General features: G+C 35.8%; 1 protein-coding gene across 2 annotated transcripts; it reads right to left on the minus strand.

Moving 5' to 3' along the window:
• LOC128227685 (uncharacterized) lies at nt 1-26,205 on the minus strand. 2 transcript variants are annotated; one of them, XM_052938446.1, is made up of 11 exons: nt 26,078-26,205; nt 24,203-24,325; nt 23,224-23,289; nt 18,685-18,834; nt 12,353-14,805; nt 11,015-11,135; nt 10,129-10,245; nt 6,522-9,803; nt 4,011-4,094; nt 3,116-3,210; nt 1-2,129 (listed from the first exon to the last, which is right to left on the minus strand). In XM_052938446.1, the coding sequence occupies exons 2-10, from the start codon at nt 24,315-24,317 to the stop codon at nt 3,125-3,127; spliced, it is 6,474 nt and encodes a 2,157-aa protein (XP_052794406.1). In that variant the 5' UTR covers nt 24,318-24,325; nt 26,078-26,205; the 3' UTR covers nt 1-2,129; nt 3,116-3,124. The 2 variants fall into 2 exon arrangements, with proteins under 2 accessions (XP_052794406.1, XP_052794407.1); XM_052938447.1 differs by lacking the exon at nt 23,224-23,289.

The following is a 26,205-nucleotide window of genomic DNA, read 5'->3' on the forward strand; positions in this document are numbered from 1 at the left end:
TATTTATTAAATAAAATGTACAACAGGCAACTGTCAAACGATGCTTTAAAGCTTTTTGGTATAAAAATATAAACAAGCACTTTTATTTCAACAGTTAATTTGAAAGCACTGTATGAAAATGTGTAACAAATGCGTAGCAATACCACACGGAAGACTGTTCGTGTATGCAAACTAATTAGTACAATATTAAGGCGGTAGGAATTTATTTTTTTCCTTTCTATAAAGATGAGTAATTAAAGAAATGATTATTACCGAGGTATTGATGAAATTTATACATGTAATTCAATGCGTTCACAAGAAATACATGTAATTCAATGCTGTCTAACATCTTTGAATATGATTTGTCATATGATTTATATCTTGCATTCATGAAATATGTAATCACATAGATTCTATCAGCAGAAACTGGCCTCTATTTAACACTAGCTTTCATCTAGCCTATAATATATACATAGATAATATCATAAACAGAACAGAACATATTTATTACATCAAAAAAAGACATTATAACCCTGATTTACATTGAACGTTTTCAGCTATTAAACATGCGGTGACAATCTTGTTATCAGTAATTATTTTTTTCCATAAATGCATTATTTAGTAAGAAACTAAAGGTTTATCACTCAAAATTTATTTTTGTTATACATGTGTATGTATTGATTCCGAACAAAAGCGGCACTTTTATTTCGCATTTACATTTAATGCGATAAAGAATAATATGTTTGTTTTAAAATTCATCCCCACATCCCAAAAAAAAAAATAGTGTAGGAGGTTTTTCTTATTTGGCAAACTGTTTCTTGAGATTTCTTCTGATACAAAAAACTATACATTATATGCTTAAGAACACCTATACAATCAGTGTAAGCATCACTGGTATTGTTTAAAGCCAAAAACAATCAAACAAATAAATTAAAATAAAAAAAATAATAACGCTAAACAATATGACTCAAGGCAATACAGAGGTAAAGGGTCGAGACAAAACAATATGGTAGGTCGGGAACCCTGAAACATACTTCTTCTCTTTTATACTTATTAGGCAATATCAATTTGTTTCTATGCTTAGGGTCCGCAGATGGTAGGTTTAGGGGTTCTCGATCAAAAAGATAAAAACATGTTTTATAGCCTAGTTTCGCCTTCTTCTGATCAAAAATCGTGCTATAATATTCCATTTCGTTTTACTATAATTCTCACTACAGAACACACATGCAAACAACAAGATCCATACTTTGTTCTATTATACTTGGCATTTGGTTTTAGAAATAATGCATTCTGTGTAATTACCATGATCAACACACTTAAATATTTTATTTGAACTCATTTTGCAGTTGAAATTTATCTAACAATAGAAAATTGGTCCACCATGGACAAAGGAGGCTCTGATGGATATATTCTACTGAAATTGTCACTCATTTAGTAAACATTTTTTACAGTGAGGGTTCCTTTTTTTCAGGATATCTAGATAGATTTTTGAACTCTGGGTTAACACTAAACATAACAATAACAATTTGGTACGGCCTTACTTCTCCTAGGTTACCCCTACCACAATCGTGACAGGGCTGCACTGAATTTCAACATGTTCACATAAATGAGATAAGGCACTATGAGCATCTATTGTAAAGGCAATCAAAAATAGTCTGACAACGAACATATACACAAAATCAGCACACAATAAAGAATACAAAATATTGCACTAACTCCTTGAAAAGTTGAACAGAACACATATTGCATAGCCATGAATAAGTATTTCGTGTGATAACACTTAACTACAATACAAATTTTATTTTTTGTTCAAGATGGCAGTCTGTGTATCTGTGTGTCTGTAAGTCTGTCATGGTCTGTGTATCCTGTGTGTCCGTCTGTCTGTGTATCCCGTGTGTCCGTCTGTGCATCTGTCCATCTGTGTATCCTGTGTGTTTGTCTGTGCACCATCCATCTGTGTATCCTGTATGTTCATCTGTGCATCCATCCGTCTGTGTATCCGTTCGTCTGTGCATTCTGCGTGTCCATATGTGTATCCCGTGTGTGCAGCCTGTGAGTCCATAGGTCTGTGTATCCAATGAGACCTAAGTCTGCGTATGCAACGTTTCCACACTACTGGCTGACAAGGCAACAGTGTTCAGCAAGCCATTCTGGAATTAAATTTTTTTTCAACTTGATCAAAACTAAAACATTTGTTCAATAGTGAATATATTACACAAGAAGTAAACTTGCTATATAGAGTTAGTGCACATTTTTGCCATAAATTCAATAGTTTATATATAGAGAATATCAAATGTGGTGCGCTTACCAAATATCAAATTTGTGCACATTTGCCATTAATTCAATTGTTTATATATTACACATGTAGTACACTTGCCATATATCAAATTTGTGCACATTTGCCATAAATTCAACAGTGTATATATATCACATGTAGTACACTTGCCATATATCAAATTTGTGCACATTTGCCATAAATTCAACAGTGTATATATATCACATGTAGTACACTTGCCATATATCAAATTTGTGCACATTTGCCATAAATTCAATAGTGTATATATTATACATGTAGTACACTTGCCATATATCAAATTTGTGCACATTTGCCATAAATTCAATAGTTTATATATTATACATGTAGTACACTTGTCATATATCAAATTTGTGCACATTTGCCATAAATTCAATAGTGTATATATTATACATGTAGTACACTTGCCATATATCAAATTTGTGCACATTTGCCATAAATTCAATAGTTTATATATTATACATGTAGTACACTTGCCATATATCAAATTTGTGCACATTTGCCATAAATTCAATAGTGTATATATTATACATGTAGTACACTTGCCATATATCAAATTTGTGCACATTTGCCATAAATTCAATAGTTTATATATTATACATGTAGTTCACTTGTCATATATCAAATTTGAGCACATTTGCCATAAATTCAACAGTGTATATATATCACATGTAGTACACTTGCCATATATCAAATTTGTGCACATTTGCCATAAATTCAACAGTGTATATATATCACATGTAGTACACTTGCCATATATCAAATTTGTGCACATTTGCCATAAATTCAATAGTGTATATATTATACATGTTGTACACTTGCCTATTGTTTTTAAGTGTCATCACTGAGGTTAATGACAGTTGGGGGGAGAAATCCATTCCTCTGCAGCAGCTTTAATTTCTCTGCGGACAATCCCCCTGGTAATGAAACGAAATACGTTTACATTATCACATTCAATTTCGCTCTAGGAAAAAAAATCCATACAATTTGTCTCCATGTCAATGGATGATGTTGAATTTTCTATGATAAATCCTTTACAAGGGTTTTAGCCAGGTTTTAATAAAGACAGGGTGCTGCAGAAGGGGGAAAGGGTGTTAAGAGTGAAAAGGGCACATTAAATCAGGCTGTGAAGAACTTGCAAATAATGAATTTTCTAGAAAATGTTAGGAATTGTGTTTAATTAAGCAATATCAGGTTTCACATGTCAAATATGTAAAAAATTAATGTACATGTAATCATAAAGTACCGGTAACTATAAATAAAAGAAGAAGAATTATTTGACAGTCTTATACAATTTAATGAACACACTTTATTGCTACATTTGCTTTATGTAAAGCAGGTTAATGTTTAAAAAAATGTCTTAAATGATCAAAACAAAATAAAGCATATAATTTGTGTACAGATAAAAAAATATGAGCAATAATTTGGCGTCTTTTTTAACTGGGAAATTTGAGGTCACATAGATATTGATAAAAAAAAAATCCAATCATATAGGGGTTAAATTTTGTTATCTGTTCACAAAGCATATGCTTTTTTTTTGTTTTCATCATTTATGTCAAATGTGTTAAACATAATAATGCATTAAAATTGAAAAATATTATTTGCATCAACCTTCATAGTGACCCTTTAAGTTTCACCACACAACTTTTCATTCTTTACTGAGAATATTAATTCATGCAATAATTTGGTACTTTTTGTCTTATGATTGAGATCGTACCTGCAGAGCCCTCACTGGCCAGGCCTCGAGCCATCAACACAGACGACCACTGCTTCAGCGGAGCCATCAGCTGGTTTACCTCATCTGCAAAAACAACAACCTCATCAGCCACACATAAATGCCAAGGATTAACAAATTCAATATCCATAACTTTGAATGGATTTTGGTGTAGCTTACATATCTATGGCTTGATTCCTTCATAATCCATCATTGAATTATGTTGACTTCATGTATACAGACAAATAAATTATTAACACTCGCAAACTTTCAACTCAATTATGTATATTTTTTACATTAATTTTAACTTATTCCATTTAGTATCAAAACAAATTGATCAAATGTGGTGAACATAAAAGCTCAAAAGATTCATACACATTTTTTTTGTTTTGTATGTAAGTTAATGACAAATACATGTACAAATACACAACAACATTTGGCCCAAATTTTTTGAAGCATTTTAAGTCCTTTATAACAAGATTAAGCTAAGGTTAAGCTCAATAGTTTTGTTTCGGTATAATTTGTGTAGTATTTACAATCTTAAGAATCTTAAGGAAATCATCTTAAGTAGCTTGTTAACAAATTGTGAGAAATTAAGGCTTGGTGGCTTACAACATGCGTAGTAAATATAAATTTTTATATATCATAAGATAGATACTACAATTGAGCTCTATGACATTGTGGTTAGTCTCTGGTTAAAGCTGCACTCTCACAGATTGAACGTTTTGACAACTTTTTTTTTTTTTTTTTTTTTTTGGAACGAGCCAATTTTTGCGAAAAATCCATGGAAACCACAAATATAATTTTTTTATGTTTTATGAATTTTTCTTAAACTGTTAGTAACGGTTTAAGGCATACAACATTAATTTCCGAACGGAAATATGAAAATCTACTATCTGAAATTTTGTCAGCAGTCTTTTATCATTGGTTTGCAGATATTTACGCAAAAATGTGCTCTTTCCAAGACAAAAAATAAAAACGTAAAAATGGTATATCTGTGAGAGTGCAGCTTTAATAATCAGTTGGTTACAGAGTGTATGTAGTGTACCTATTGGAGGCAACACTGTCCTCTCCATTGTTGTGTGTTTTCTCCCTTGTATATCAATAGTTAAAATATTTTTATCATCTTTCCAACTACCAAGTTCATTGTTTGAACATTGATTCCCAGCTTTGCTATCAGAAAATTCAAGTAGTGTCTCTTTAACTATTCCACTGGGGCTGTTTCAATACAGGTCTCAATATTAGTCATCAATTGAAATTATCTTAGCTTAATATTTTCATTACTTTCCTACACATTTGTGTTCTTTGAGCATAAGCCAGTATTCACTGTAAATAAATGAACACAAAGTCGAAGAAACAAGTTGCCAGAAATATTTGGACAATTGAATGAAATATGCATGGACTGAAATGACAGCTGATTTGTCATTGGATGCATATGAGGCAGGTCATCTACTGGTCATACCTAATCTTCATGTCAAGTTTGATGACCATAGGTCCGGGAATTGTTGAGTTATCACTCGGACAAGCTTTGGTCTTCCAACAGACCGACCGACATGTGCAAAGCAATTATATAACCCCTCTGCTTCGAAGGGGGGCATAATTAAACTAGATGTTCACTGAAAACTGATACTTCAACTCATGCATTTAGTGACATATAAATTTCTACTGTCTACTATATAAGAAAATAAAATATGGACAATCAGAAAACCTTTTTTCAGGTTACAGTCACACTGACCTTGACCTTTGACCCACTGACCTCAAAATCAATAGGGTTCATCTGCTGGTCATGACCAATAAGCCTACCTAGTATGAGGTCCCTGGGTCAAAGCGTTCTCAAGTTATTGATCGGAAACCGTTTTTCATGTTAAGGTCACACTGACCTTGACCTTTGACCCACTGACCTCAAAATCAATAGGGTTCATCTGCTGGTCATGACCAATACACCTACCAAGTATGAGGTTCCTGGGTCAAAGCGTTCTCAAGTTATTGATCGGAAACCGTTTTTCATGTAAAGGTCACACTGACCTTGACCTTTGACCCACTGACCTCAAAATCAATAGGGTTCATCTGCTGGTGATGACCAATACACATACCAAGTATGAGGTTCCTGGGTCAAAGCGTTCTCAAGTTATTGATCGGAAACCGTTTTTCATGTAAAGGTCACACTGACCTTGACCTTTGACCCACTGACCTCAAAATCAATAGGGTTCATCTGCTGGTGATGACCAATACACATACCAAGTATGAGGTCCCTCGGTCAAAGCGTTCTCAAGTTATTGATCGGAAACCATTTGGTATTCCGACCGACCGACAGACAGACAGACAGACAGACAGACAGACAGACAGACCGACCGACATGTGCAAAACAATATACCCCACTTTTTTCAAAAGGGGGCATAATAATGTAAAACCCAAAGTGTTGCCATTTGTGGCATTTAAAATTATTTAAAATCATTACACTTAAAATCCTTTTAAGTAACACCCCCTCAAGTTTTAAGGTTCAAAAGAACTTACTGAACACATTCCGAAGTTCATCATCACTGGCACTGTTCGCTCTCTTAATGATGTCCTCAATTTTCATCTTCGCCTTGGACAACTTCTCTCTTCTATCTTTTGCTATTTCAGGTTTTCCATCGATAATTTCCAGTCTCAAGTTATTTAGATGTTGTTCACTTTCCGGGTTTTCATCATTACCATGGACTCTACAAATGAGAACATCATCATTGTCTGTTTCCGCATCATTGGGTTCAGCTTCCCTGTGAGTGCATGTTTCGTCTTCCATGTCTGATGTTATCTTTGATGCAGTAAACATTGCAACATTTTCTTTTCCAACATTTTCAACAAAACACACCTCTTCAACATCATTAGAATCATCATCAGAATTAATATCAATGACATCATAATCATCATCATCATCACAATCATTGTATTTTGCACTTGTTCCAATAACTTCAATGCTCTCAACTTTATTTTTAGTATTCATTTTAGTTGTGTCACCAATCTCATTACTTTTACTCCTGTCCAGTGGTTTTAAACTAGTATCATCATCTGTACTATAACTATTATTTTCTGTTGGATCATCACTTGCTGTGTTTCTATTCTGAACTGTTTTATCCGAATCAGACAAATCTTCTTCATCACTATCAATTATTTCAAACAGAGTTCTGTTAGTAGTTTTAAGTCTGTCTCTAAAAGATTTCTTTCTGCTAGGTTGTTTTACTTCTGAATCTGTCTCAACAGCAGGAGTCTTAACATTGCATAATTCTTTGCTGGGTACTTCAAAAATGTTTTCCAATTTGGCTTCATCTTCTTCGATTTTTTCAGGACTGCAGAGCTGGTCACTTTGTTTGCATGCACTTGCCTGTGTTTCTGCTGTGTTCAAACTTTCATTTAATTCCATGTCAATCTGTTCTTCAAAATCATGTGCTGTCATGGCAAGGCTTGTTACACTTTCAACCCTTAGATTCTCTAGCGCATCTTCCATATTTTCGTCAATGTCTTCCTTTACAGTTTGAGGTATTTCTACTGGTTGCATTCCAAGACTTTCATCAAGAAGAACAATTTCTTCATCAGACATTTCCTCAGGTCTTTGAGCTGTTTTCTTATTTCCAATGCATTCTGCGCTTTGAACAATACTACCACTATCATTCGAAGGTTTCTCAACTTCTGGCACAACTGCAAGAACAGGACTCATTGCACTCTCTTCATCAACAAGTTCATTATTTTCAACATTAACAAGGTTCTCATCAGCACAAGTTCGTACATCTAAAACTTTTAAGCTCAGACTATTATCATCTTGGTCATCAAACTGATGATTGTCGATTTCCATTTCAACACCTTCATTCTCTTCTTCCTCCCTATTAGCACATTGTGTAACACTTTGATTAGAGTCACCATCAGTCACTTCTCTTCCATATGATTGTATGTGTGCCAGTTCTGATTCTAGATCTTTAAGTCTATCATTAGGAAGGCCATCAACATATGGCAATGTGTTTGAATCATTCAAATTCACTGGTAAACATTCATCTTCTTCATCTGAACACAGGTTGATAACTTCAGGTTTGTTGACACTTTCAATATAGTTAAAAACATTCCGGTCCTGTCCTTTTTCAGTTTTCACCATGCTTCCTGACCCCTGTTTTTCTCCCTGGCTGGTTTTCTTTTCACCACTTGTTTTCTTTTTCTTCTTTTTATTCCAAGGTGCAATACAACCTTCATCACAATACAGATTGTCACAAACATAGTGAAACCATGTAAGTGCATCCTCCTCTCTGATTACAATTAAAGACTTAGGGATGGTTTTGATGACCTGTCTTTTAGTGAGTGCTTGAAGAACATCATGTCGGAACTCCTCTTCTATTTCAGTATCCACTATCTTCAAGTGTTTGCTTTTGAGAATACGAATTTTCTGAACTTTTTTAATTTTGTCTGGTTCAGTTATTCTGAAGCACCTACGTAAGATCTCAAGCATGACAAAAAACTTGCCTTTGGGTGATACAAGTCTAAGCACAACTTTCTGATGAAACCGGACCCACATTAGCTGATGGTTGGGTGTAATCTGTCTAACTTCACCATGAGCTGCTAGCACCTCATCAGAGCTTACACTGCCTGCTGGCATCTTTTCTTCCACACTGCCTGCTGGATTCTTTTCTTCCACACTGCCTGCTGGATTCTTTTCTTCCAAAGCTGTTTCTTTTGAAGAACCCGGTGTTTGGTCTTCTTTAGGAGATGCAATAGGAATATGGACAGGATCGTTTGTTTCGTTGTCTTTTTGTTCAGGCCATGTATTTGGAACATCACTTATTTCAGAACCTTTCTGCATTGTTTCTTTCTTAATCTTAACAGGAGATTCAGACAGTTTCTCATGAACTTCACTTTTAGAAGCAATGTCACTGGCAGATACGTTATCAGTATCTTTTGTGTTTTTATCCTCATCGAGCTGTATATTCTCACTCTCATCTTCACCAGTTTTCTTTTGACCATCTGTACTAAGATCCTTGACTTTATCAGCACTTTTTACTGGACTTGTTGGCACATCAGTATCTGATTTACTAAGGAGTGGACTCGAATTGTGATCTTTACTAAGGAGTGGACTCGACTTGTGATATTTACTAAGGAGTGGACTCGACTTGTGATCCTTACTAAGGAGTGGACTCAACTTGTGATCCTTACTAAGGAGTGGACTCGACTTGTGATCCTTACTAAGGAGTGGACTCGACTTGTGATCCTTACTAAGGAGTGGACTTGACTTGTGATATTTACTAAGGAGTGGACTCGGTATGTGATAGGTCTTTACTGGGCTTGGTGTTCTTACATATGGATGCTGTATTCTTGCTCTTTTAATAGCCGCAGTTTTCAATTTCATTCTTGTCTCTAGTTTTCTTCCTTTCACCTTTGTGTACACTTCTTTATTTGCAGCATGAGCTAAATCTGTTTCTTTAACACTCTGATCTGAATTTGTTTCTTTAACACTGTCACTCAGTTTTCCCTTGGTGGTATTGGATTTATCAGTCGCTCCACTTCCTCCTTGTAATACTTTATTAAGAATGACCTTCAGGGTGTAACAATCTGTTAAAGAACTTCTTAACACATCTTCATTGATATTATCGATATAAGTTTTCAGTTCCTCAGGAGTGTGATTTTTCCAATGAATGTCATCTATCAAGCTCCTGATTGGGTTTTCTGGGTTCAATGTGGGAGGTTCAAGGTCTTGGTTTTCTGTCGCTAGGGGCTCCAATTTTGGGGATAGATTGTCAGACTGCGGTGTTACATTTCTGTTTGCACCTCTACCTCGACCTGTGACATAGCAACATTATAGTTATGAGCTGCCCACACAATCTGATGCACATGTACTTCCAGTTGAAAAACACGAATTAACATTCTTGCTTTCAGCTAATTAAAACTATTTTGTGTATTTTTTGGTGATTGAAAAGGGGATTGATATTAACAAGAATTGATCATTGCCATGGCAACCAGAGCAGAGTTAATTATGTTAAGATTGTATAAAATTTATCTTCAAACATAATACTTTCCTTATAAAATGTTTAACATGAACTTAAAGTTTTTTAATTAAATATCAATTCCACCTTCTATCATTTGAATCCCAAATCAATATACCCACCTCTGCCCCTGCCCCTCAGTTGACCACGTCCACTCTGGCCCCTTCCCCTGGGTTGACTTCCTCCACTCTTGCCCCTCCCCCTCTTGGGGGCTGAGAAATTCACAGCCCACACCCGACCTGCAACATAAATAGTTCTTTTAGTACAAGTATAGTAAAACATGCACCATTTTTATAAAATATAAATCTTAGAGCAGTCACAGACTGCCATATCCCCTACAGAATTAATAACAGTATTGATTTTGCCTAATGACAACAAAGAGCAATAATTAAAAAGTTTAATGCAGCCGGAGTTATGGTTGCTGGGCACTGCACTTCTCCTCTATAAGAACTATCTGTACATGAAGTTTGAAGTGAATACCTCAAAAACTTTTCGAGTTACGCTCCGGACAAAAAATAAGTATGAAAATCAACATAGGGCAATAACTCAAAACATATTGCAGCCAGAGTTATGGTTCCTGTGCACCGCACTTCTCCTCAATCAATACATCTATGAAATTTAAGGTCATATCTAAGGACTTATCAAGTAATGCTCCGGACAAGATTACCAACACGCACACATGGAACATGCACTAACACACACGCCTTTACTAAATCCCCTTGCTACAAAATAAACATACTGTCAATATAAAACATGTGTACTAAGTTTCATGCAAAAATCTTTCTTTTTTATTTAATTATGACCAAGGTTAAAGTTTATAAGACGCCACCACTGTAAAACATGTGCACTAAATTTCATGCCAAATCCTCAAATGCTTTTTTAATGATGGTCAAGGTCAAGTTTTTACCAGCCACCAAATGCTAATGACAACACCCTTTGACAATAACTCCATTTTTTTTCTTTGAAAAACTGACAAGCTTCAAATAAGAGCTTCCCCCTGATCCTGACCTTTGCCCCTTCTGGTCCGTTGACCTCTAGCACGCTTGGGGGAGGGCAGACTGGTCCTGTCACACATAGTTTTCCTCTTTCCCCTGGGGCTGGGCTGCACCTCCTCTTCCTCCCCGCTTCCCTACAAATATACAATCATGTTCATCATAAACAAAGATCAAAACTTATATCATAATTGTTAAAAGCTGCACTCTCACAGATTGAACGTTTTGACAACTTTTTTTTTTGTCTTGGAACGAGCCATTTTTTTGCGAAAATCAATGGAAACCAGTCATATAAGACTGCTAACAAAAAATTAGATAGCAAATTTTTTATATTTAAGCTCAAAAATTGATGTTTTATGCATTTTTCTTTAACAGTTACAAATGGTTTAAGTCATAAAACATTAATTTTGAACAGAAATATGAAAATCTACAATCTGATTTTTTGTCAGCACTCTCATATTGGTTTGTAGATATTTACGCAAAAATTTGCTCTTTCCAAGATAAAAAATAAAAAAGTTGTAAAAATGGTTTATCTATGAGAGTGCAGCTTTAACACACAGGGCCTTGTTTAAATAAACATTACAAGGCTTTCCAGTTTTGATGTTAAACTGTGTTTCAATAAAAAAATATTGTAAGAGCATTTATCGTACAGTTTCTGCCCATTAATTGACATGTTTCCTATGCAGCATTAGGTTTATGACTAAGATATCTTATTAAAATGAGCCTCTGAACTTTAAAACAAATATTTAAGAGAATCATTATACCTTTGGTACATTAGATTTGAACAGTCAAGCTTACGGTTCGATGTAAATGTTGTCACATACTAGTGTTGGGAATCGGTTGCAATTTTACTATCGATGATTGGTTCCACTCAAGTAACCGATTATCGATAGTACAATCGGTTTTTAAAATACTAGATAGTACCTGAGTTGTAGTTTTATTCATGTACAGTATTAAACTCTTAATTATTATATGCATATACCTTATGTCTATGACTGAAGTTATTAAGCGTTGTTGTATAAAAAATAGTCCATTTTCTTGCTCATTGTGGCTTTCATCAGCCATTTTGTTAAAGATAACATCTGAACACTAAACTAAATTTTTTTTTTTTTCTTTTTTTTTTTTTTTCGATAATCGATTATAACTAAATACTATCGATTGTCCCCGATTTCAGGCCCAACCAATCGATTTTCGATTATAATCGATCATCGGAACATCACTATCACATACGATATATATAATATACACATACAGAACAAAATTTGACAGTTTTTTATATCTCTGTTTGAATTATTTAAAGTTATAAATCTGGCTTAAGTAAAAAACTTATGTGAAATTGTAAAAAAGCTGTAACCTGGTTAAATGGCTGATCAGCTGGTTGCCCATGTGATTTCTCCCTGGGAGACATCAGTCTGGGAGTGCTTACAGGTGATAAAACTGGAGGTGAACACTCTGGAGTCACTGATGTCTGCACACTGCCGCCAGGACCAGCTACAGTGGTTCCAGGGTTTGTACTGTAGGGAATGGGACCTGTCTGCCTAGGTGAGGGCAACAATAATGGTAAAGTAGGTTTATATACTTCACTCGAAGACGTGCTCATAGGTAAGATGGGGTTTACAGGCTGATCTGAAACAGTACATGGTGAATTGGTGCCCGAATTTCTTCCCGATGAGCTTAAATCCAGCGGAGTTGGACACTCTTGCATTCTGGGAGTAGCGGGCACATAGTCAGAATAATCAACATCCGGGAAGAGATCCTGGGTGCAGAAGAATGGATCTAGCTGCAACTCATCCATCATCCTGTTCTTGTGCTCATCAAGCATCACGGCACCACTGATAATTTCTACAGAGCTGTCATTCGCTCCACTGTCCATAGGCGTGTTCACCTGGACAGGACTTGGCTCACTTAAAACTACATCAGTAGCCATACTCATACAAACAGTTTCCTTATCTCTTCCAACTTGTTCACCGCACTCTGAAGGCGTACTGGTATGCCGTGATTTTCCGCCAGTCTCTGAAGCTGTACTGGTGTGCCGTGATTTTCCACCATTCTCTGAAGCTGTACTGTTGTGCCGTGATTTTCCACCACTCTCTGAAGTTGTACTGGTGTGCCGTGATTTTCCACCACTCTCTGAAGCTGTACTAGTGTGCCATGATTTTCCACCACTCTCTGAAGGTGTACTGGATGGCTGCGGATTTCCATCACTCGCTGAAGCTATACTTGGATGACGCGACTTTCCACCACTCTCTGAAGCTATACTTGGATGCCGCGATTTTCCATCACTCTCTGAAGCTATACTTGGATGCCGCGACTTTCCACCACTCTCTGAAGCTATACTTGGATGCCGCGACATTCCACAACTACTGTCAGAGTCTATTCCACTGTGGTGTTTAATCCTAGTCATGGTTTCAAAACTCAATAAATCTTTAACTTTATATTCATACATTGCTTCTGTTTCTTCGGAAGGTTGCATTACAGACATTTCTTGCAAATCCTCAGTTTCTGGACCAGTGGTTCGGACAGGTAGAGATGTTGTGTAGACAGGGGGAGATGGCGTAGGGCTTGCCGTAGTTGATGGGCTTGTGGTAATTGTAGGTGAGTGAGTCCCAAGAATGTCTATGATACTGAGGCTTGGATTCCTCGCCGTAGGTGTGTCCTGTTCATTGTCCGGATGGCTGTACCATCGACCCATCATCTCTCTGTCGCTCACTGCCTCTGGTATGACAAATGTTTCTCGGATCCGGTCTGATTCACTGGTAGAGACAGGCACAGCACCATGTACAGTCTGGTTCTCAAGTCTCTCCCTCGCAACCTTTTCCTCATGTCTCCTCTTCAAGTTATTAATATAGCGCACAAGTACAGCTTTGTGAGTAGGATTTAAGTTGTGAAAATTCAAATCAGTATCTTTAAATGCTTGTTGCAATCTACTCAAAGCATGGCGCAAAACATTTTGTTTGAAAACATCTTGCGGTTGCAAAAGCACTGGACCTACATTTCCAGAGATGGGATTATTACTGACATTGCTCTGAGGAGGAGCAGGCTGTCTGATGACATGGGAGTCTGCCATTTGTTGGTGGGCACGTGGAGGAGGAGCTTGTGAACGGGGCTGTGGAGTGTATACTGGTTGTGCCCCCATCTGCCTCGGTACACTGCTTGACTGGTCAACAGTCCCATACAACATGCCAGGAAATCTTGGCTGGCCTGCAGCTGACTGGGGACCAGCAAACTGACCCCCAGGTGGCTGTAGTTGGACAAATGTTCCTGCCTGGGACATCTGCTCATACAATCTTGCACTTCTATCTGGCTGAGAAGGCATCCGCTGGGTGTGGACTTGATCTTGAGTGGGGAATTGGGGCCTGAACTGTCTGGACTGGCCTGCCTTGGTGAATTGTGGCTGCTGGTTTACAAACACTTGAGTACTTGTCGACTGAAGAACTTGTTGGGCATACTGCTGTCCTGCAAATCTCACCTGGTTTGAGTCCAGCTGGACAAACTCTGGTTGTTGTTGCTGACGTTGTTGTGTTCTGATAGGCAATGGTTGTTGAGCAGCAGTTTGAGGTAGTCGCTGTTGTTGTTGTTTTTGTTGTTGCTGCTGCTGAATATGCAGTAGTTGTTGAAGCTGGTAATTCTGACGCTGTTCTTTCTGTTGTGGGAAGTGCTGCTGCTGATATTGTTGCTGCTGCTGTTGTTGTTGCTTCTGCTGCTGCTGTTGTTGTTGTTGCTGCTGCTGTTGTTGCTGCTGCTGATATGGATGGTGTTGGGAAGCAGAGAACAGCTGTTCAGACAGCATGGGGTACTGCTGGGTACCTGAAGGGAACAAAAAGCACACAATTATTCAATGATAACTGTTATGACTGTTAAAGTAAATTGACCAGAACATCGTTGATTTCACTCATATGAGATATGATCATACCTTAAAATGAACAATATTTAGCTTATAATAGCTTGATCACTGCTGTGGATCTTTTTATTGTTAGTATTAGCAAAACAAGAGCCGTCTTAAGACAGCGCGCTCGACTATGCCACTTTGACTTAGAATACAATAAAGATGTAATAATACCAAGTTTGGTCTCTTTATGTCAAACCTAACTAAAATTATGCGATACATAAGGTGACTTTGATGCTGCCCTCCCACCAGCCTGTTTTTTTATTAAAATCCCAACTTGCCCTTATCTTTACTTGCCTAAAACTTTAACCTAAGTCAATCAGGGGCCATAACTTGTATTAAGGATATGGAGCTATGTAACCTCATTGGGTGATGGTCTTGAACAATTGTGTGAAGTATTAAGTCAATTGAATGAAGGGTATAGAAGTAATTAAACAATATCCCAACCTGCCCTAAAACTTTAACCTAAGTTCCATAGTCAATCAGGGGCCATAATTTGTATAAAAGATAATATGGAGTTATCTAACCTCATTATGTGATGGCTCTGAACATCTGTGTGAAGTATTAAGTCAAACAAGAGCGGTCACAAACAGCTTTATCCCCAACCTCATGGGGACATTTTATGTAACGAAAGCCAATCAATGGTAAGGGTAGTTTCTCAGGAACATAAGAAATGCGTAAAATTAAGAAAGGGCAATAACTCTTTCAAAAAAGGTCAAATTGCAAAAGCCTGACAATATGCACTGTGTCACTATATAGTCATAAACGTAAGGAGTTGCGAAGAAACCAATTTTAAATGTAAAATAAAGAAAGGGCAATAACTCTTTCAAAAATGGTCGAATCGCGAAAGCCCAACAATATGCGCTGCGTCACTATATAGTCAGCAATCTGTGAAAGTTTGATAGAAATTGCATGAAAAACGTAAGAGGAGTTAGGAAGAAACCAATTTTAAATGTAAAATAAGCAAAGGGCAATAACTCTTTCACAAATGGTCAAATCGCAAAAGCCAGACAAAATGGGCTGCTTCGCTTTATGATCATTAATCTGTAAAAGTTTGGTAGAAGTCGCATGAAAAACGTAAGAGGAGTTGGGAAGAAACCAATTTTAAATGCAAAATAAGCAAAGGGCAATAACTCTTTCAAAAATGGTCAAATCAGGAAAGCCAGACAATATGCCCTGCTTCACTTTATGATCATCAATCTGTGAAAGTTTGGAAGAAATCTTATGAAAACATAAGAGGAGTTGCGAAGAAACCAATTTTAAATGTAAAATAAGCAAAGGGCAATAACTCTTTCAAAAATGGTGGAATCGGGAAAGCCCGGCAATATGCCCGGCTTCACTTTATGATCACCAATCTGTAAAAGTTTGGTAGAAATCGCATGAAAAACGTAAGAGAAGTTGCAAAGAAACCAATTTTAAATGTAAAATAAGCAAAGGGCAATAACTCTTTCAAAAATAGTCAAAGCAGGAAAGCCCGATAATATGTGCTGCTTCACTCTATGAACATCCATCTGTAAAAGTTTGGTAGAAATTGCATGAAAAACGTAAGAGGAGTTGCGAAGAAACCAATTTTAAATGTAAAATAAGCAAAGGGCAATAACTCTTTCAATAATGGTCGAATCGCGAAAGCCCAACAATATGCGCTGCTGCACTTTACGATCATCAATCTGTAAAAGTTTGGTTGAAATCGCATGAAAAACGTAAGAGGATTTGCGAAGAAACCAATTTTAAATGTAAAATAAGCAAAGGGCAATAACTCTTTCAAAAATGGTCGAATCGGGAAAGCCCGACAATATGCGCTGCTTCACTTTCAATCATCAATCTGTAAAAGTTTGGTAGAAATTGCATGAAAAACGTAAGAGGAGTTGGGAAGAAACCAATTTTAAATGATAAATAAGCAAAGGGCAATTACTCTTTCAAAAATGGTCAAATCAGGTAAGCCCGACAATATGCTCTGCTTCACTTATGATCATCAATCTGTGAAAGTTTGGTAGAAATCGCATGAAAAACGTAAGAGGAGTTGCGAAGAATCGCAACAGCCCGACAATATGCACTGCTTCACTTTATGATCATCAATCTGTGAAAGTTTGGTAGAAATTGCATGAGAAATGTAAGAGGAGATGCAAAGAAATGAATGTGGGACAGACAGACGGACACACGCACGCACACACGTACGGAATCGCGCCTACCATTACTATATCCCCTCGCCTTTTCAAGGTGGGGGATAATGAATGAATGCTATTGGAGTTTTAAGTGAAAATCCCAACTTGCCCTAAAAATTTAACCTGCCCTAAAACTTTAATCTAAGTCAATCAGGGGCCATAACTTGTATAAAGGATAATATGGAGTTATGTAACCTCATTGTGTGATGGTCCTGAACAACTGTTATGAAGTATTAAGTCAACTGAACAAAGGATATAGAAGTTATTAATAAATATTCCAACTTGCCCTAAAACTTTAACCTAAGTTTCATAGTCAATCAGGGGCCATAATCTGTGTAAAGAATAATATGGAGTTATCTAACCTCAGCATGTGATGGCCCTGAACAAATGCGTGAAGTATTAAGTCAATTGAATGTAGGGTATTGGACTTATAAGTGAAAATCCCAACTTGCCCTAAAACTTTAACCGGACGCCGACGCTGGAGCGAGTAGTATAGCCCACCTATTCTTCGAATAGTCGAGCTAAAAATGACCATGACCGCCCTTTAACTTCACAAGATTACCAAACTGGGCTACAGTGATCATGGCCATAATATCTTTGATGAGTACAATTAGCATCCAATTTGTAACTGCTGAGTTTTGTCTTAGTCTATAAAGGGACTTGGTCATAATTTTGTAAAATGATATTATTTTTTTTGTTTGACAAAATAAAGTGTGGCAAATCGTTTTTTGAATTTTGAATAGCGTTAGTAATGCGTTGCAACAAAAGGCTTCAAATTTAATTTCAATTTTAGTATCAAAAAGTAAAATAGTTAAAATATAAGTCTTTTTACGTGCATTACCAGGGAGTAAAAAATGGTGCCAAAACATGAGCAAGTCTCTTTAATTGTCAACTTCACAACTGCTTTTATCAAATCTCACGTGATTTTGCCATTTTTTGCCAAAAATGTTTTGTCAAGGGAAAATGAAGATTAATACAAACATGAATACTTTCATTTGTTTGAGTAAAAATGGACTTTTAGTAAAAGAAGACATCATTTACTGCACATAATTGTATTAAGGAATTTAGAAACATAAAATTAAAATATCTTTAGATTGAGTTTGTAGAGCTGCTTCTGTTTCAAATCAAACTCAGTATTTTTTTAAGTATATATACATGAGTGTAAACTGTTTTCAGAATACATGTAAGTAAAGACAATGATTTTTTCAAAGGAAATAAACCCTCGAGCAAGTTTCCTTCAATAAACTTAAATTGCACCCATGTATATTCTACACCACTTCAAAAAACTTAATTGGTTATGAAAAACAAGGGCTTAAGATACTGCCTTACAATCAGAAATCTCGATATAAATACTTATTAACCCTGGGGCTGTATTCAATAAAAAACTTAGATTAAACTTAAATTTAAGATTAGAATCTTTATTATTAATAGTCTTTTGATTGGCCAGTATATTTAGCTAACCAATAGGGCTGAATGGGATCAGTGAGGCATGTCTAAGAATAAGGTAAGATAATAAGATAAGATCAATGTTCAATACTGACTCTGAGGTTTGTCTTTAAGTTAAATTACTGAAAAAAATCCCTGTTCTCATTTGTTATTATTTAAATCAATTAGTTAAATAACTATAGGGATATCTACCTGGTTGAAACCCTGTGACCTGGGTTGGTGCTGCAGTTCCCTGTACAGTGCCCAGTTGGCCTGGAAACCTTGCCGGGGCTCCATGGTAAACCACCACACCCGAGTGAGCTGGTGGGGCTGTGTATCCTCCAGACTGTGATCGGGCTATTCCTGCATCAAAAAGCAATTATAAGTAAATACAATGTATACACAAAAACATGAATATACACACAAACATGAAAATACACACAAACACAAATAAAAACACAAACACAAATACACACACAAACATGAATATACACACAAACATGAGTATACACACAAACATGAATATACACACCAACATGAATACACACACAAACACAAATACACACACAAACATGAATATACACACAAACATGAATATACACACAAACATGAATATACACACAATCATGAATATACACACAATCATGAATATACACACAAACATAAATATACACACCAACATGAATACACACACAAACATGAGTACATGTATACACACAAACATGAATATACACACAAACATGAATATACACACAAACATGAATCAAGCTCACCTCAGGATAAAACACATACAAATAGAATTGTCATTAATAAAAATACACGTAAATATTTATTGCACCAATAAATGGGCTGATTGCTCAAAACAATAACGTATTAACGACAAGGTTGTTTAACATTTAAATGTGAAATATTTGATGATGTGCTCACAATTTTAAATAAAAACAAGTACAGCTGAAGCAAGTGTATCAAATCTTAAAAGAAACACAGCAGATCGTAAGGGCATCCATTAAACTTCCAGAGCAGTAAAGATTTGAAAGTTAACAACAACAACATTAACAATGTTGTTAACTTTAAATAAGTTCTGAAAAATCAGCCAAATGTCTTGCCGCTCCCTCTCAGTAATCTCACCTGGGTAGTATAAAAGTGTGCAAGTTTTCCAAGATATTCCCGACATCAAGAGCTATCTTACGAATGACAACCCCCACATGTATATTTTCAAGCAGAGGATATACATGTAAAACCATAACTGATGGAAATAAGTATCTGGTTGTTAGATCAAAATAAGACCTTTTGATATCTGTTTAATCAATTAAGTTGTGGGCATTGGCTGTCAATCACCGGTAATGATCTGTTTGAAATTCATTCTTTATCATAGAACACATCTAATGCCTCATTGAAACTGTTAAACAGTGCAGGCTGGAAATTTTCTTAATATATATATATAAATATATATATATAATTATATAATTTATATTCAATCTTCAGACAATTGCAACCAAGCAGATATGTACATCCTAACATGGATATAGCGTTCATCTATTTGATCATTTAATATGAACATTTATTATCACATTTTCTTGAACATAACATTGAATCAAGTTGGTGACTTTCTCCCAAACTGCATAGTGACAACACAACACTCAGTTCGATTCAGGGGCAGGTTACCCATACTTTCCTCAATTCCTAGTTGTTTAAACATCAATACATACATAATCAATCCCCTAATGGCCTTTGATCAATCCCCCTGGGGGATTGGTAAGACAGACTGTCATGAGGCCATCAATGCATCATGTAACATCAGAAATAAATACCCAAGGTTATAAGTTAAAAAAAAGTTATCAGTTCAAAGATAGGGTCTCCAAGATCACCGATCGACCCCAAAACACAGACTACATCATGTCTTCATTTATAATTGAAAGCAATTATTTTATGTGTATATTTTTAATTCTATCATTGTAACGTTGTGCATTTCTTTTTATCATGTACCATTACAATATGTAATAAATCTTTATGAATATTTTAATCATATAATTGTCATGTTGAATATTTCTTTTTAACCTCCTGGGTTGAAAGTATAGTTCTTATGTGTTTTTTTGTAGTTTGTTTGTTATATAGAGAAAGGGAGAGATGTGACATAATGGTCACATGACAGGGCACATGACAGTCTGGCAAGCCAATCTGCCTCGGGGGACGATAATGTATGTATTGACCTACATAACCAGAAGATGAATAAAGTACAGGAACTTGCTCCCTAACTGAGCTGGGTGTAATGTTGTCACTATGCCACAAGTCAAGTGCCATAACTCTAGTAAGATGAGGTAAAATGTCACAAAAATTGCAGGTGAACAATTTCCCTAGCTGAACAACATTACTCTTATATGATGAAGTATTGTAAAATGTCACAAAAATTGCAGGCGAATAGTTTCTCACCCTGAACAACATTTCTGTGATATTTCATTTATGTATGTGCAATACTTTTTAAGCTACATGCAACACAACATCTTTCAGACCATGTTTAGTAAGTGAAGGGCCATAACTCTTGATGGGCTTAATGACATGTCACACATGTGGTGAGTGTACAATTGCCCATGCTGACCAAACATTGCTTTGAAGATTCATGTGTTTTGCAATACTTTATATCTTGTGACGGGATGGGACATAAGCAACTACAATACTACAGCTATCTTAGGGTATGATAATGCGACTTTTCATTTAACACAGTTGAGATATAACAATCACACATTGAAGCCAAGTTTGGTAAAGACTGGAATAGAAATGCTCTAGTGGACAACATGAATTTGGTCAATTTTTGACAATTCAGGGGCCAAGACTCTGGAACAAATAGTGTGATCTGGTTGTTGATCAAAGTCAGTTGAGAAATTTATAACAATAAACATTTTGACCAAGTGTGGTAAAGACTGGATAATCAAAGGCAAGAGTTAGATAGTGAAAATGAAAATGTGTTGGTGAAGAAGCCGCCTCCGCCGCACATCATGGTCCCTTTATGTGTGCCGTACGAAACAGGAGATTAAATGAAAGCATAGTGCAGACTTTTTTGGGAAAAGAATGTACATCACAAAAACAGAATTTATTTTCGACAGATACTCAATACATTTCATTCAACACAAAGACAAAATCTTAACATACTCCAGAATCCAAAATGAAGTGTTATAATACGATCAGATATCATTTTAGTAACTCTCCATAGTATCAGCTTGCCTGCATTACTACCCAACAAAAGAGAATTTTAAAATAATTAACCCCAATTTTTAAACAGTCTAAGAGGATTTCAACAATAATGTGTATTCATTTTAAAATCCATGTATACTAAGTCTTGCTCATTTTAAATGCAGAACTCCATTTCAAATTAATTCAAGGAGCACCCCCCCCCCCCCCACACACACACACAAAAGGCTTATTTAACATAAAATGGTAGCCTCAGATGATAGCCTAACACTGCCTTATCACTAAGATTTGTCAAAGACGATCAAAGATATAGATTAAACAATCACCCGCTATTTGAATTTACGTAATACTTTTCTTTTATTGGTCCATTGAACGTTTCAATGACAACCATTGTTCAATTAGGATAATTACCTGTCTAATAAGACTTCTGTACACCAGGGGCCAATTGTATAAAAAAGGATAAGTTATCCATACGTCTTTTGGCTAGTTTGCACATAGAAGAAATTTAATTGGTCAACAGAAATTATTGGATAACCATCGACCAATCAATAAACATTTCACCTAACTCATGGCTTTAGCAATACCACAACGTGTTTTCTTTGAAAACTTTGACAATAGGTGGCAGTATTGGTCACTGGTCAGGGATGAGGAAAATTAATTTTTGATATGTTTAAATAAATACATTTAGGGTGTTAATCTGAAAGAGTTTATATAGTGGGCTGCACCCTGTCCTTTTTTGGTAGCTCTTCTGCCCTCATGAAGACCAGCATGTGTACCCTCCTGCCTTCATAGAAATAAATACCTAAGGCTGTCCAACAGATCTTTTGTTTTGATTTAAACTTATACTCTAAATGTCCTATTAAATGCACAGGTCTTTTTGTGAACACTGCTTCCTAAAATAAGAACTATTATTCCACCTTCAGCAAACCAAATATACAGCCATCAATTTCCACTGCAACATATTGGTATAACTCTTTAATGTGTAAATCATAAAATCTCCTCTAAACACATAGCTTCAATATATCAATACACAACTTTTGGCAAGAACTACATGTAGGAATGCTTTTTATCAGAATGAATTGTATATTTTTTTGTCTAGAACAAAGGTTATTATTTTTTATGTTGCAGAATCAGAAAACAGACCCACAGAAAGACCCCCCACATGTCTATTAGAGCAAGCACATATAAAAGGATATTTACAGTAATATGCTTAAAAATACATACAAACTTACATGTTTGGCAGTTAAAATCTAACTTGATTCAATTATATCATAAGCCCTAAGTCTTTCTATCAAACACATCACAATAAAATTCTTCTATCCCGATACAATGTGTCCTTTTCCTCCCTTAGCCCCTTACCCCTCTTCTGCAGCAACTTGGCCTCATCAAAACCTAACTATAACCCAATACATGAAATATTTTAAATGCTCATTTTGATTTCGAACTACGTCAACAAAATATTTTTTTACCATCAGTGACCTACTGCCACCTATGTGGCACACTTCTAATGAGTTGCATGATGCAACTCATTAGTAGTGTGCCAGCAGCATGTAACGTTGCACGAACCTGCTGGTGGCGTTGGCACATTGTGGCGTACCAGGGGTGGGGGAGGGGGGATCAGGCCATTGCTCCCTGAAACACAACCATACATTCTTTAGGTACATTAACATACATAACTTGCGCCAGACACTGGACATAATCAGTTGCCAATGCAAATATTAAGCTATTTAGCATGTTTATGCAGGGTTCGACACTTCAGGAAGTACTTATACATAATGATAAGACAGAGAATGCTTTGACAACTTTATATGTAGTAATGCTAAATGAAATAAACTACTTAAGCTTAATAGGAAGTTTTGAGAAGTTTGGGCCAGTTCCCTACAAACATGCTACATGTACTTGTGTTAAATGTTACCCTTGTATTGCTTTATCATATCTGATCAAAAAAGAAAACAAAATGGCCAAGATGGATCATTTTTGTGATATCATTTAAAAATCAGTCCAGTGGTTTCTGATGGGAAGATTTTTAAAGTTTTCCTGTAGACATATAAAGTGAAATGTAGCCACGCCCCTTGGTGGCCATTTTTTACAAATTAACATGCAGTGTAAGAATTCAATATAAGGTCAACAAAAGAACATTTCTGTGTAATTATTTTAAAATCATGACAGTGGTTTCTGAGAAGAATAGTTTGGGTGAAACTGTCCCAGTGGTTTAGGAGCAGAAGTTGATGATGGACAGACAGAAAATGGAAAACAATCACACTATCACAGCTTAGTTAATAGTTGAGTTAAAAATATATGTTGTTGTGATTGATTGCCCAGACACCTGATGCTTGCTTTTCTATTAAATTCATTGATACCAAGTGTCTGCTTGTGGTATTGATAAAACATATGCTAATAATCCTATTGTTGTCCATTGGAAACTGAAGATAATTCGGTTTATTTAAGCTACTCAAAAATGTTGATTTTCTGCTCACAAAGCTCAAAACCAAGGAGTATGTGGACACTTAACCAAATAACAAAACAGCATGGCCTAAGTAAATACCAGCAGTAGCAGAAGCTGCCTGAGTCTCCTGTGCCTGGTCGAGAAATGGCTGCCAGCTGGACGTCAGAGGGCTTGTCTGACCACCCTGGTTTGCGCTTTGGGACGGCCAGCTCATACTTCTGTCTGTAAAAAAATTGCTTATCTAATTATTGAAATTAACCTTAATCAATACTGGTTGACGATTTGAACAGTTTATAAATCCTGAACACCTAGTAAAACATGCGTTTTTGTTCAATGATCAAATTAATACAGACGCTTGCCTAAGCAACACTTGCTAAAAATTTTCTTGTTTCATTGATCATCATTCTAAAAAATGATATTCATTTTTCCAAACTGCTAAAAGGTGGTCATAATGGGAGAATGACATCACAGAGCATGTATGCATCTTTGAGGCATCATAGTAATGTTTACCTTCATTAAAGATATTTATAAATAGAAATCATGCTTTGTATTTGAGAATTTCAGTTTATACAGCATATAACTTGGCAGCCAAGTGCTAATTAAGATAGCATAATAATTCATTAAAACTGTACATGTATTTTTTCAGGGTTGACTTAAGCCATTTAATTCCTGATCAAGTTTTAGATGCAAGTTAGTTTACATTTCAATTCAAACTAAATTTTGACAAAATTTCGCAAAACATTTTTAAAATGATGTTTTATTTTAGAACAAGAGTGGCAACTGATTTGAGATTTTTCTTTAAATTCAAGGGCAATAATTCTCCGAGTGACTAAAGCAATATGGCTGGTTATCAGACTTGTCTTTGATATTATCATTATGCCCATACACATTCTTGCTAAATTTGGTAATGATTAGATAAAGCATTCAAAAGTTATTGATTAGACAAGACAGATATAAAGTAATTTCTATAATTAAAGGGAGATATCTTTGGAGTAACTATACATGTAGCTTCATCGCTGACCTTCTAACTTGTTCGAGATATTATGCCAATACACTTTTTGACAAAATTTGGTAGTGATTGCGCATAGACTTCTGAAGTTTTTGAGCAGACTAGACCAATTCTAGGTAATTTCTATAATTAAAGGTTGATTACTCTCGACGGGCTGGTTATCATACTTGTCCATGGTATTATGCCCTATCACATTTTGCCCTAATTTGGTTATGTTTGGCAAGAGGCTCTTAAAGTTATTGAGTGAACAACATACTGAACACTGTCTGCCAGGCTTTGGAACTGCCCCCACTTTTTAAAATTATATGTCCCGTTTTTCTAAAACGGGCATATAATAACAACACTTTAAGAGTTCCAGATTTGTGCACTCCAAAGCACAAAAATCAAGGCTTTAATTACCGCCTCTACAATGAACGATTTATAGTATAAAATAAATAAGACCATGAAACTGTATTTTGACTTATGTTGTCATAGTACCCCAAGATGTTACATGTGAAATATTAACTCAGTACAACTAAAAATGAACATGATAATTGTAAAAAATGCCACAATTGTAATTCCTCAGTCGTCTGATCGGCTGTCAAGAGCTGAAAATCCATAACCAGTGGCAAGTGGACAGAGGGTAAATTCATTGTTTTGGCCACTAAAGCGAAAATTCACGAAGGGAAATGGGACAGTGTGTTTTACTCGATGAATGTATCTAATTTTAATGAGATAAATACATACTTAATTTTGATCAATGAGAAATGGTTAATTGTCATTACCATATAGATAATAACTATAAAATAGTCTAAATTCCTTAATGGAGATTAAAGGTACACAAATTATAGAAAAACAAAAATACAGAAGTCTGAAGTAGAAGACGTTTCGAGAAAATGAGGACTGATATCTATTATTTGACGTTAAAACATATTTTTAATGAGGTACACTGACTAAATTTTGACATCTCGAGTAGTCTTACTTACCAAGGTTGTCTTATGATTTTGGTTTTTTACATATTTATTGGAAGGAAACGTCTCAGATCCCTTTAAAGTGCCATAAAGTGCATAAAAACATTAAATAGGAAACGACGCTTGTAAGAATTGCAAACGCA

Source organism: Mya arenaria, chromosome 3, assembly GCF_026914265.1.
Source record: "Mya arenaria isolate MELC-2E11 chromosome 3, ASM2691426v1".
Taxonomy (NCBI): Eukaryota; Metazoa; Mollusca; class Bivalvia; order Myida; family Myidae; genus Mya; species Mya arenaria.